This window comes from Danio rerio, chromosome 12 (assembly GCF_049306965.1).
Source record: "Danio rerio strain Tuebingen ecotype United States chromosome 12, GRCz12tu, whole genome shotgun sequence".
In the NCBI taxonomy this organism is placed as follows: domain Eukaryota; kingdom Metazoa; phylum Chordata; class Actinopteri; order Cypriniformes; family Danionidae; genus Danio; species Danio rerio.
The window spans coordinates 14,747,067-14,760,914 of NC_133187.1; the positions used below are offsets into that span (position 1 = coordinate 14,747,067).

The following is a 13,848-nucleotide window of genomic DNA, read 5'->3' on the forward strand; positions in this document are numbered from 1 at the left end:
CGGCCGCGTGTGATGATAGCTCGGATTCATCACTTTCAAACGAAGGAAAAAAATTCTTCAACTGGCTCGTCAACAATTTCCTTTGCATTACGAGGGCAGGCAAATACACATCTTTCCTGGCCTCCCGGCTGAAATAATGAAGCAGTAACAGGCATTCAGTGATGTAAGGAAGCATCTCCTGAATGCCGGCGTAAGGAGCGGATTTATTTATCCGGCAAAACTGCATGTCACTCAAGGCTCAACTGATAAGGTGTTTTCCTCACCTGAGGAGATGGAGGTTTTCATTGGGACGCTGTCTTGAAATTAACATCCATGCAGGCTCTGGTATGTGACATTTATTTAGCAGTTGCTTAGACTGCTAAAATGACTGATATGACCGTTTACCTATTATTTGTTCATGGCATTTAAGAGGACACTGCGGTACTTTTCAGCAAAAGCTGTGGTTTACTGATCCGATGGCCCGGCAACCCCACTGTAATTTTCGGGGAATCTTGCTCTTGCTTTGTTTGGGAAAGTGGGACGGGGGTGGGAGGGATAAAGTTCTTATTTTTCTTTTTGTACGAGGTATCTTTTTACTTTTCTTTCCACGATTATTAGAAAAGGGCATGCACTACTTATTTTCATTTTTAGTATGAACCCTAGTTTACCTTAAAAGGGCAGTGGCATTACTTTTACCAGTTGGAAAGTTCGCGGCCTGGGTCATATTCTCAAACGAGCTAAAGTATTCTCACATTTGAAATCATTGTCTGCCAATGTTATATACCTACAGAAGACGCACATTAGGCCCACTAAAGAGAAGATGCTTAAATGCAACTGGGTTAGCCATATTTTTCAGTCTACCTTTTCCAGCAAGGCTAGAGGTGTTGCAATCTTAATCCGTAAAACAGTTCCTTTTAGACATATTTCAACTTTGTGTGATCCTAATGGTCGTTATATCTTGGTAACCGGTTATATTTACTCATTCCATGTTACACTTCTTAATGTATATGCACCAAATTTTGATGACCCTGATTTTTTTACTAAAATATTTAATTTATTGTTGGATTCTACTGATTCGAATGTGATTGTGGGTGAATGACTTTAATTGTGTGCTTGATAATTTTTTGGATAGGTCAGCCCAAACAGCCCAGTTGCCTTCTGCCTCAATAGTTTTAAAAAAATCTAAAGTCTTCCATGAATCTGGTTGATATATGGAGTCTTACACCCCACAGGTAGAGATTATTCTTTTTTCTCACAAAGGCATAAGACTTTCTCTAGAATAGATTATTTTTTGCTAGACTTCAAACTTATATGAAATGTTATCACCACAGACTACCATAACATCTTAATTTCCGATCACTCTCCGACTTCAATGGTTCTTGATCTTGGCCATTGCTGGCACTTCCACCCCTGTCTACTCTCTGATGCACCATTCTGTCAATTTATATCTGGAAAGATTTCTGAATTTTTAGAGATAAACAATAACTCTGAAGTCACAGACTCTATTTTCCACCTTGCAGAATATACTTAAACTAAAATATGAATACAATACTGTTTTATCTGGACAGGTATGGGATCAGTTTTTTAGGATAAGACAAAGATATTTTGAGCTAGGTGATAAACCCCATAAACTACTGGATCGACAGCTAAGGAATCTACAAGCGAAAAAAGCCATACATAAAATTAAATCAAAAACTGCGGATGTTATTGTAGACACTAAAGGTATAAATGATTGTTTCAGAGAATATTATGAACATTTATATACTTCAAGAGCAAAAGGGGACACCTCTGAATGGTTGGGGCCCTTGAATCTTCCTAAACTAAGTGATGAAGCTCGTGAGGCCTTAAACTCTAAGATCACTATCCAAGAGATTGCTGATGCTATAAAATCTTTTCCTAATGGCAAGGCAGCAGGGCCAGATGGTTTTGGTATTGAACTATATAAAAAATTCTCTGGGATGCTGGCTCCTCTTTTGCTGAGGATGTTTACTCATTCTCTTGAAACTCAAAAATTGCCTGACACATTATGCAATGCTAATATCTCATTAATATTAAAAGAGGGTAGGGATGAGATTGAACCTTCATCTTATAGGCCTATTGCATTATTAAACTCAGACATGAAAATATTTACCAAAATATTAGCTTATAGATTAAATAAATATATTTCATCCATTGTTCACACGGATCAAACTGGTTTTGTTCCTAATAGATTTAAATTTTTTAATGTTAGAAGATTAATTAACCTAATGTAAAATAAACATAAAGAGGCTCCAAGGTGGCAGCCTTGTGCTTAGATGCGGAAAAGGCATTCGATCAGGTGGAATGGCCTTATATGGTAAAAGTTTTGGAAGAATGTGGGTTTGGTAGTCGCATTGCATCCTGGATTACAACATTATATGCTCACCCAACCTCTTCTGTATGTACAAATCAAGAGAAGTCAAAGCCATTTTCATTACATCGTGGGACACATCAAGGATGTCCCCTGAGTCCTTTGCTTTTTGCGGTTGCAATTGAGCCCCTTGCGATCAGTGTTAGAAATCACTCATCTATCAAGCCTGTAAGCCTTGGAAATGTGAATCATTACATTTCTTTATATGCGGACAACATTGCTCTATTTTTGTCTGATCCTGAACAGTCTGTCCCTATGCTGTTAGATCTTATAAAATCATTTGGTACAGTTTCTGGATATACAATTAATTGGCAAAAGAGTGAATTCATGTCTTTAGGTGCAGATCTTGATATGGATTTTTTACACAACCTTCCTTTTAAAATTACAGACAGACTTAAGTACCTCGGAGTTGTTCTGTCTAGAAACTCCAAACTTATTTTAAAACTGAATTTTATTGAGAAATTGTAAAACCTGAAGATGGACATTGGTAAATGGAGGACACTCCCTCTTTCCATGATAGGCCGTATTAATGCAATTAAGATGGTTACGTTACCTAGATTTTTATATCTCTTCCAAAACTTTTCTATTTATTTACCCAAGCCTTTTTTTAAAGCACTAGATTCTGTAAATCTCCCTTTTATTTGGGCATTTAAAGCTCATAGAATATTCAAAACACATTTACAGAAGCCAAGAGATGAAGGTGGGCTAGGGCTACCATGTTTTTTACATTATTACTGGGCAGCGAATGCCAGGGCCCTTGTCTACTGGCAAGATGACTATAAAGTTGAGGGGCCCTATCATTCACCCGGCGCAATGTGCGGCGCAATTGTCTTTTGCTACTTTAAGCTTGGCGCAAGGGTCATTTTGAGGTGTTGCGTCACACAGTTTAAAAAGCAAATGCATTTGCGCTCAAATGTGTGCCCATAGGCATTCTGGTCTAAAAAAGCAGGCGTGTTTTGGCGCGTTGCTATTTTGAGAAACTGTAAATAGTCTGTTCTTTAGACCAGAACAAAGTCAGTCTATTTTCTGGCGCAAAGTGCGCCCGGCTTACACACTACACACAAGATGTAGAGGAATACACAAATATCTTTACATATGAAAAAGATATAATATCTTAAAGATATAATAAGGATATATATATAATATAAATATAAATGGTTAAAATATTACAAAACATATTAATTTCTACCCTACATGAATTTAAAAACCACTGCCTTCATACTTTCTTCATCTCGGGAGGCTTTTTCAGTTCATTCAATTTGCTTTTGTATAATGTTATTATTATTAGCAGTATTATTTATTATATCCATATTTATATTTGTTTTAATAAAAACAGGCTTAGATTTGTCCACCTGTCAGGTTTTAGACCATATGGGGCATAGCAGGTGTATTTGGAAATAACTCAGTATTTTGACCACACTTTGTTATTATTAATCATTTATTCGTTCGCTGGAAATTAGAACTGAATTTAGAAATAGTTTTGAAACAAATCTTTGCGCTTAACAAACGAAATTAATTATTTATAGGCTAATTGATGTCTGTGCGGTAAGGTTTCCCTATCCACAAGAGCAAAAGCGAAAGTGAACTTACTTTACGTCATGTTAATAGCAATGCGCTTATAGCACGTCGCAGCTGGCTCTAAAAGGTAATAGGAGATGAGACTCTGATTGGTTTATTTTCAAAACACACCTATAACTCATTAAGAAAAAAAACTCAATCCTTTTAGACCATGTGCCATGGCGCAAAGCGGATTTTCCCATCTTTAAGTTAGCAAAAATGCGTTCTGACAAGTTAGCTGAAAGCGCTTGCGCCCTGCGTTTTGCGCTCTGCGCATGGACCGTCAAGATAGAGCCCGAGATCTCTACTGACACACCCCACTGGGTGGCAATTGAAAAAAATGGAATTACAAACAGATCACTTCCAGCCCTGCTGTTTTCAAATACCAAATTGCTCACATCAGTTAAGATTAATTGTATTGTTTCAAACTGTTTAAAAATATGGCGTCAAGTCAAGAAGTGCTGCAAAATACCAGACACTACTACTTCTGCCCCAGTATATCGTAATCATGCAAAAAAGTGTATGTATGGTAATGGCCTGGTACACACATTCCACTGGCCCTTTTCATACAAAGTCAGAAAATATTGGTTTCCTAAGCAGAATCTCCCAATCTGTTGATCAGTTAAGTAACATCTCCATTCCCTCCTTCAGGGAACGATAATTACATAAATAGCAGAGATGTTCTCTTCAGTTTTACCTTTGCAGATTATAGATGTTTTGGTTTTCAGTAGTGACATTTACATTACACTGAGCTGAATTAAACTTACCTTCAGCTGTGACAACTGAACTGAAGTTATAAGAACTTCAACAATGTTAAGCTGCTTTGACAATGTTCTACATTGTAAAAAGTGCTATGAAGATTGATTTAATTGAATTAAACAACTGATAATAGAAGCAGCAGTAGTAATGAAGTGATCCTATTTAATCATATTGAACATCTGCAGAAGACAGCTTTGCACAAAGTGTTCACCAATTTGATACAACAATTTTTATGTTACTAATACACATCACATTTTTTTGCACTTTCTTAGTGTTTAAGGAGTGAATAATGGAAGGAAGATTTCTATATCTTATTAAAATTTTTTGGGCTGTGTATTACAGACTGGTGTAAAAATTAAGAAAGCATTGTATCTTGATGCAACAAGCAATACTTTTTTATATAGCACATACTACATGCATAATCAAGAGATGGGTATTGCATTATTATGTTGTTTATCTTACCGACAGCCTTTCCTGTTTGCACAACACTTCTGCTCGTTGACATCACAGCATTCCCAATCTTCTTTCCACGCTCACTGTTCTGCATTGAACTAAAATATCAGGAAAGCCATCATTAAAATAATAATAATCATCATCATCATCATCATCATTTTATCATATCTAGTTGTACCATTTATAACTCCATAATTTACCCGTCTCTGATACCATTTTGTCATATGTGGAAGTACAATAATGAGCAAGATGTGCCTGGCATAAACTTTTTAAACCCTTCAGCTTTTCTGTTCTCACAGAATGAGCTACCAATTTTTATAAGACCACTATAACTTTTACTGTCCCATCTGAAAAAGGGACGCTCTTTCTCACTTGTCTCTTTTCCAATTCAATGTTTAAAGATTCTCTAATGGAGTGAAGCACATTGCAATAGATAGTAAATCTTTTTTTAGTTATGTATTATTACTTTTTTTAATAAGATACAATGTCTGCCAGTTGGAACTTTCAGAGCAGCAGAAAGTTTTCTGTAACCTTTCTCAGCCTTGTGCCTTGAGATAATCCTGTCTCAAAGGTCTACAGACAATTCTTTTGTCTTCATGCTTGGTTTGTGCTTTGACATGCACTGTCAACCCTGAGACCTTATATAGAGAGCTGTATGCCTTTTCAAATCATGTCCAATCAACTGAATTTATCACAGGTGAACTCTAATTAAGCTGCTGAAACATCTTAAGAATGATCAGTGGAATGTACCTGAGCTCAATTTAGAGCTTGACAGCAAAGGCTGTGAATATGCTTATGTACATGTGATTTTTCAGGTGTTTTATTATTATTTTTTTTTATAAATTTAAAACAACTTCAACAAATCTTTTCACATTGTCATTATGGGGTATTGTAAGTAGAATTTAAGAATAAGGCTGTAACAAATAAATGTGGAAAAAGAGAAGCGCTATGAATACTTTCCGAATACACTGTAACTTACATTTGTCAGAGGCATTTTTTGTACCTTCTACTCTCACAAGTTTTCAAGCTTTTGCTGCTTTGCTGACACTTATTTGATGTGACCTCCAAAACATTACTGAGAAAATAGTATGTTTAAAATCAACCTTAAGTATTTTAAATAATTGAAATGACTGCAGTATTTACTAAACGTTTAAATTTGTCAAATGTTCAAATTTTATATGAATATATCATTACATAAATAATTTAGCAAATGATGCTGTGCAATTTGTCCTACATAACATTATTACTAATTAAATTAAAAGACCTATTAAATAAATATAAATAACATTAAAATACAAAAATTTTGTCAGCAAATATGTTAAACAAATTTATTAGAATATGTACACTTACTGCGACAAGCGAATCTTCACATCGGCCACACTGTATTGACCCTGGAATGGATGTCTATGAACAGAGTCAATGATTTAAAGTAAAAACATTTGGTAAAAAAAACAGGCAACTAAACAACCGATGCAATAAACTGTGACAACTTAAAATGTATATTGCCAGAAAATATGAAATTTGTTGAGGGGGCAAGTAAAAAAATTTAAATAAACAGATTTTACTTGAATAAGTTTCACACCATATACTACATTCATGTTCACACAAGGTCTAGGAGGTTCAGCAGTTCAAAGAACTTAACCTACTGTGGGGATGGTTGCAGCAACAACAGTTTCAGTTCAAAATTATTTGGAGATTTTTTAACAATTGACAAACAAACATGGGAGTATTAATATCTATGAACATTTTTAATTCACGTTGACAATTTTGTCATAAAAAAGTGTAAGCAGTATACAGTAAGAAAAATGCTAGTATTCCATTCTGATTTGTCTGAACTGTGTTTGACATACCCAGGTGTAATCTCGGCCATGGCTGGATGCTTGTTGCTGATCCACATTTTGTAGTTGTGTGTCATTTTCCAAGCAGATGTGAACAAAACTCCATAATCTGCCAACAGCCGCTCATGATCTAAAAAGAAAATAAATAAATAAATTTATAATTAAACAAAACAATAAAATTATTAACAGAAATACAAAATAAAAGCTTGTGCAGACCACAACATGACAATAAATGGAACTAGAGAAATGTCTATTAATTTGGTAGCAACCTTATTACGGAAAATGAGCAACAAATTCCTGACTGGGGTAAAAATTGTGTTACTGTAAAGCTACTTTAAGATAACTGTTATGATTTAAATGGTTTTGAGGCTTCTCACTTTACAGCAAGAAGGGTTCTAATATTAAATTACACAGATTAATATCCCTAACTATATGAGCCTGTAAGCGGTGATGCACCTTGTTGTAGAGCAGAAGATAACAGTGAATGCATATACAGGCCAAACTGTGCCCGTATCCACTCATCTCCACCCTCCCAACCTGTACCATCCAGAAACACATCCTCTTTGTTTTCAGTGACATGTTTCACCAGATAATCAGCAAATCTCAGATCTGCTGTGCTTAAATTTAGCATTTTGCGCAGCTCTGGGTCATGGATCAAAATTTGGGCTTCATCCACCTGCACACAAACAAAATAGAAAACAATTCATATTAAACAGCTGGAGCATAGACTCCCCTACTGTGTTTTGTAAGAACAAAGTTGCAAAAAAACTTATGTATTCAGATGTTACAATCGTAAATACTATGCAAGATCAGATTGCATAGGATTATTTTGATTTGTTTGTTGTTAATTTTTCCCTTACTTAGTAAATTTACTAACAGATGTAGCTTAAACACAGTCAGATAAAGCAAAAAAAGCAACCTTCTATTTTTATAACTTTGTTTAAGTTCACCCATTAAAATGCTTAAATCACACTTATACTTGTTCTTTAGTGACAACCATTTAATTCAATTCAGCTTTATTTGTATAGCGCTTTCACAATGTAGATTGTGTCAAAGCAGCTTCACATAAATGGTCATAGTAACTGGAACAGTGTGGTTCAGTAACTGGAACAGTGTGGTTCAGGTTTTAGTGTTTAAGTTCAGTTCATTTATTATTATTATTGTTATTATTATTATTATTTATTGAACAATATAAGCAAAGTAATAAATAACAGTATAGTGAAACATTGTGAAATATAGAAGGAACATATTGGAAGCCAGGGGGATAAAGTAGTAAAGAAAAAAAAAGGCACAATATTCAAAAAATAATAATAAAATGCAATAAGATTAACAAACTTTTCCTGAACAAGAGAGTTTCAAAATATTGTTGCAGTTCTTTTAATGAATAGCTTAAAAAAGCGGTGTATTAGTGAAGAATTTGCATTAATGAATGTGATATTTAGAAAGTAAAAGTAAAAAATTGATAAAATACAATGCATTCCTAGCATTATTGTCCGTATCAATAAAACCAAATAACACAATAATTCCAAATTGATGAGGGACACTTCAGAAATTGCTTCATTCAATTGACTTTAAATGTGCAAATTAAAGTAATAAAATCCAGACAATTAAGTAAGTGTTCATCATGGTCAGTGTATATTTTGGTCATTTGTTTTCCATTTTAGAAACTGATATTGAAAAACAAAAAACGAGCTGTTTTTTTTGTTTTTGATTTTCATTTTAAAATTTAAATACGAACATTGAAATATGAGGCGTTTTTCTTTTTCATGATGAGAAAAGAAATTTTGATTTGATTACATTTTTTTTTAGAATAACAAAAAATAAAATCACCAGAAAACAAAAACAAATTAAGGCTTGTTTTTTTTTACGGCCTCATTCAAAGTGACACAATACTGTCACACACAAGCTAGCCTACTATAAGCTAATAAAAACAAGCCAAGTGATCTTAAGTATTTTGCAGATTTGTATTTAAACACTTCAAAGATTGTTCTAAAGTTGCTTTCCTTAAAAATATTTAGGCCAAAGAATAATCTTTATAAAAACTTGTTTGTTCTTTAAGCACAAGCTATTAAGCTTCCAATATGATGTTCTCCTATTTACTTTTTCAGACCTACATATATTAATCTGTATTGCAATTGCATTATGATCTATCAGCAGGGTGGGAGAAGTATAGATGTCCATTTGGCTTAGGTCCTTGATTAATTACTACGATTTTTATTGAACCAATTAAAGCCTGGGTCATAAGGAAATGTTTGCCAACAAGTATTCTATTAGTTCATATATCCATTATTAGTTTTAATTTTGCAGTCGCAGAGAAATCTTTGCCAGGTGGACAACGATTTTGATTATTAAAAGTGATATTAAAACCTCCTCCAATTATGATATGCACATTAGGAAATTTAGTCAACCAATGTTAGATGCTATTTTCTAATAAATCAAGGAACTGGACATTCTGTGCATTGGAGTAAATATCAATAATCAAAAACGTTAAGTTAACAATAGATATTATATGAATGAGAAAGTGGCCATTATTACCTTCTGAGTACAAAATGTTGCCTTTAAAATGATTTAGTGCTGTCAAAACAGCGTATGTATATATATATATATATATATATATATATATATATATATATATATATATATATATATATATATATATATATATATGTATATATATATATATATATGTATATATATATATATATATATATATATATATATATATATATATATATATATATATATATATGTATATATGTATATATATATATATATATATATATATATATATATGTATATATATATATATATATATATATATATATATATATATATATATATATATATATGTATATATGTATATATATATATATATATATATATATATATATATATATATATATATATACACACATATATATATATATGTGTATATATATATATATATATATATATATATATATATATATATATATATATATGTGTATATATATATATATATATATATATATATATATATATATATAAATATATATATATATATATATATATATACACATACACACACACACACACACATACATATACCTATCTGCATATACCTACCTATATATACCTACCTATATATATCCTTAATATATATATTTTTTGCGCTAGAGTTTAGACCGGGTTTGTTTTGGTCTAATGAAAAAATCTATTTTAGTTTCTCAAAATAGTAACGCGCCAACAGTGCGCCTCAGAACGCCTTTCTTTTTAGACCAGAAAGCCTTTGGGCGCACGTATGAGCGCAAATGCATTTGCTATTTAAACATCGTAGCGCAACGCCTCAAAACGACTCTTGCGCCAAGCTGAAACAAGCAAAAGACTATTGCACCGCGCTTTGCGCCACATTGCGCCGGGTGTATGATGGGGCCCAAAATATTTAAATAAAAATGAACTGAGCAAAAAAGTTTTGTCCAATCCGCCCATGCACATGTAGAAACATAAAGAAAGACAAATGATAAGAGGCAACGAGTTCAAGTCATTTTTATCTCCATTATCTTTATTATACTGTGAGGCATCTTCAATCTGATGAAGACAAAGCTCAATGCCCCCAATGAAAACTCGCACCTAGACGAAGTTGGCTGAATTGTCCTCGCTTCGCACCTTTCAAATTGTAGGCCAAAACTTGTCTCTAGTTTCTTTGAAGGATTGAGGAAGATCTTCAGCAAACCTCAGGCCTTTTTCATGTAGGAACGAGTTGTTCTTCGCTGCTGCCCACAGAGCATCCTGATGTGTTTTCGACGAAAATCAAAGTATGATCCCGCTTGGTCAAGCGACTCCCAGCTTCCTCATTCTCAGACCGTGTACAAGGTCGATCACCTCGTTAAACTTTCCTTGAGGCAGAATGGTCATGAATATTTTGATGGTTTCAGTTTTAACATCTTCAGCTGATTCCAGTAACCCAGTAACTCTCCGCTTTCTCAATTAGTGTATACGCTTCCTTTATTTCTATATATGCTAAATTAATTGTCAACTTAAAGCTTTCTAGTTTTATGTTTTCCACCTCTGCAGGATGTGATGGAAATTCCTCTTTTGAAAGCATCAGAGACAACTGACCGAATGTGTAACATAGTCATGACAGTTAGACATGAAAGGATTACCTAAATCTGTTGCAGCTGCTTGTTTAACAGCCTTCATATCCTTCTCTTCTTTTCCTGTGATGACATGTGGATGATAGATGACTTACAAAAAGTTAGACTCTGCCCTGGTCTTTACTGTCTTTGCCCCAATATTACAGTTTTGGTGGTCCAAGTGTTCAGTTAGGTCGCCATTTTGGCCCCTATCAGTGACAACCAGTTGAAAACATCTCAACTTTTCAGAATGCTGCAAGCGCACCGCGAGTCACGTGACCAGAACTGACTGATCAGCTTCATACATTGTATAGAATATGCACATTTTGGTAGACCAATTACCTCAGACAAACACAGAAGACAAAAACACTGCTGTTTTCTCCATAAATAAAACTTAAATATATATCCAGGATAGCTTCTATATTGAATTACCTAATTGAAAAGAGCTTATCTACAACCAAATCTTGTTTAGATGGAAAATCACAGACAGGGCCAGACCGAAACTGCAGACATGTTTGTATATTCTGCACATAATTTATATCTACATTTATATATGCATTTTTATGCAGAATGTATATTACTGAAATTAATATTAAATCTGAATAAATATACATTTACTTGCATCTACATAAGTTAAGTAATAGATTCAGGCACATGCATATTTCGTGTGGGCCTTTTTACCAAGTGGTGCTCGCTGCAGAGCCATTTGGGCGAGCTGAGCTCCAGCGAGGGGGAGCTTGAGCTTGAGTTCCACCTTTTTTGCACCTCTTCTACGAGTGATGTCACTGGGGGTAGGGTTAGGGGTGGGGTTGGTGTACGCATTAAAACAGCTTACTGGAGGAGGAGCGAGAGCTCATGCTCCCCCTCGCTGGAGCTCAGCTCTGCTAAAATGGCTCTGCAGCGAGCACCGTTTCCTTTTTACAGACAACTTTACTATATTAGTAAATTAGATAAGTCATTAAATAAATTAGTAAGTCATTAAAGCAACATAATCAAAAGTAAAGCCTTCAAAAATATTTCATTATTGAAGGGCATCTTCCTATAACATGAACATCTTTAGTAATGTCTGATTTACAGACAAATCATTTCATTTCAATCAGATTAGTCACAGTAGTTCAGTCACAGCCCACCAATGGAGTAGATAATTAGTGGAAAAACAACCTTAACTTCTGTATTTTTATACTACATTACAGCTTCAGGAGACTGTCATAAGCCATTTTAGGATTAGCTCACACCAATATAAAAACCAGTAATTTTTACTCACATATCAGGAGTCACCACAATGGAATGAACCGCCAATAACTGATACATTTTGAATCAGTCCATCATATAAAAGCATTGCGTCTCTTCAGAAGACCTGAATCCCTTTTTGCATATGGATTTACTTTTGCTCTTTTTATGAATGGTTAAAAACATCTAACTATTTTAGATAAATAAATATTCAACAGATGGACAGAAATCTCAGATTTCATAAAAGAAAGTATCAGTTCGGCAATTTATTATATTTTTAAATAAAAAATATAAATTCATATTGAATAGAGGTGGGGGTGAATATGTGCCTAAACTGAATGTAAAAAGTAAAACTTACTGATGCATTGCAGTCATGGGAATCTGGAGGACACATCTTTATGACTAGCATGTCACAATTCATGAAGAAAAACTAACTTCAATTTGGTGAAATATGAGCTGCACACATTCTCAACAAACTTATCAGCATAAAATTCCACATGTTGGCCTGTACATTTAGGACATACATAGACAAAAGACAAAAGGTTCATAGACTCACATCTACAACAGCATCACTTAGGTGGCGCTGCTGTCGAAAGAGGACGTTAGTTGCTCCAGAAACAAAACCCCGAACATTTATGTCTGACAGCAGGTGGTGCTGTTGGAGTGCCATGTAAGGCATGCACAGGTAACCCTGGAAACATGCAAAGAGAACTGAAGTCAAAAAGTGTAACTAATCAAACAAAGAAATGTTTTGCTGTTCATCAACATATATATATATATATATATATATATATATATATATATATATATATATATATATATATATATATATGCATTTTTTAAAAATAAAATTATTAAAAAGGACAGAATTTTAAAAAGCTCAAAATTAACCTGCTGAACAATTCATTAAAAGCATAGTAATACATTTTAGTACTGAACAGATATTTTTTTCCAGATTTTTTTAAAGATTGTTTTGATGAACAGCATTTACTTCAAACAGAATTATTTTGTAAAATTATTAATGTACAATAACTTTTGAACAAAATAGAAATGTGTCCTTGCTACTTAAAATAAAGTTTAACGATTTCCAAAAAATATTTAAAAAACAAAACTGTTCAACATAAGAAGAATTTCTTGAGCATCAAATCAGCATACTACAATGAAATTTAAAGGATCGTGTGACACTGATGACCGGAGCAATGATGTTACATTTTTTTCCCAAATTGCAAGAAGAACTAACATGGTACTGTAAGTCTTGCTAGACACAAAATATTGTAAATAGTTTTTGCCTAGGCTTTTTAATAATTTTTTACACTTTTGGCCAGTGGAGGTTGTTGGGTCTATATGCTGTATAAGACATATAAATAAAAGTGTGTAAGTCAGTCTGTCTTTGGAAAGTCAAAATAGGAGATTCTTCGACACAATAAGCAGACTCTCTGTCAGTGATGTCACATTATAACATTCAATCTTAATTCTCATAAAACAATCTAATTCTTTCTTAGGCGCAGTGGATTTGCTGTTACTTTTTTAG

At 33.6% G+C, this 13,848-nt stretch overlaps 1 protein-coding gene across 5 annotated transcripts in view; it reads right to left on the reverse strand.

Moving 5' to 3' along the window:
* Positions 1-13,848, reverse strand: part of avl9 (AVL9 homolog (S. cerevisiase)) — a 45,994-nt gene that overhangs the window by 6,272 nt on the left and 25,874 nt on the right. For 4 of the 5 annotated variants that reach the window (NM_001327830.1, XM_073917900.1, XM_073917897.1 and 1 more), the window contains 5 exons: positions 12,874-13,008; positions 7,432-7,651; positions 6,988-7,105; positions 6,488-6,541; positions 5,147-5,235 (listed from right to left, as the gene is read on the reverse strand). In NM_001327830.1, the coding sequence (NP_001314759.1) occupies positions 5,147-5,235; positions 6,488-6,541; positions 6,988-7,105; positions 7,432-7,651; positions 12,874-13,008 (616 nt within the window). Of the gene's footprint in view, positions 1-5,146; positions 5,236-6,487; positions 6,542-6,987; positions 7,106-7,431; positions 7,652-12,558; positions 13,009-13,848 lie in introns of those variants that run through there. The other variant, NM_001045565.2, reaches the window with a different exon arrangement.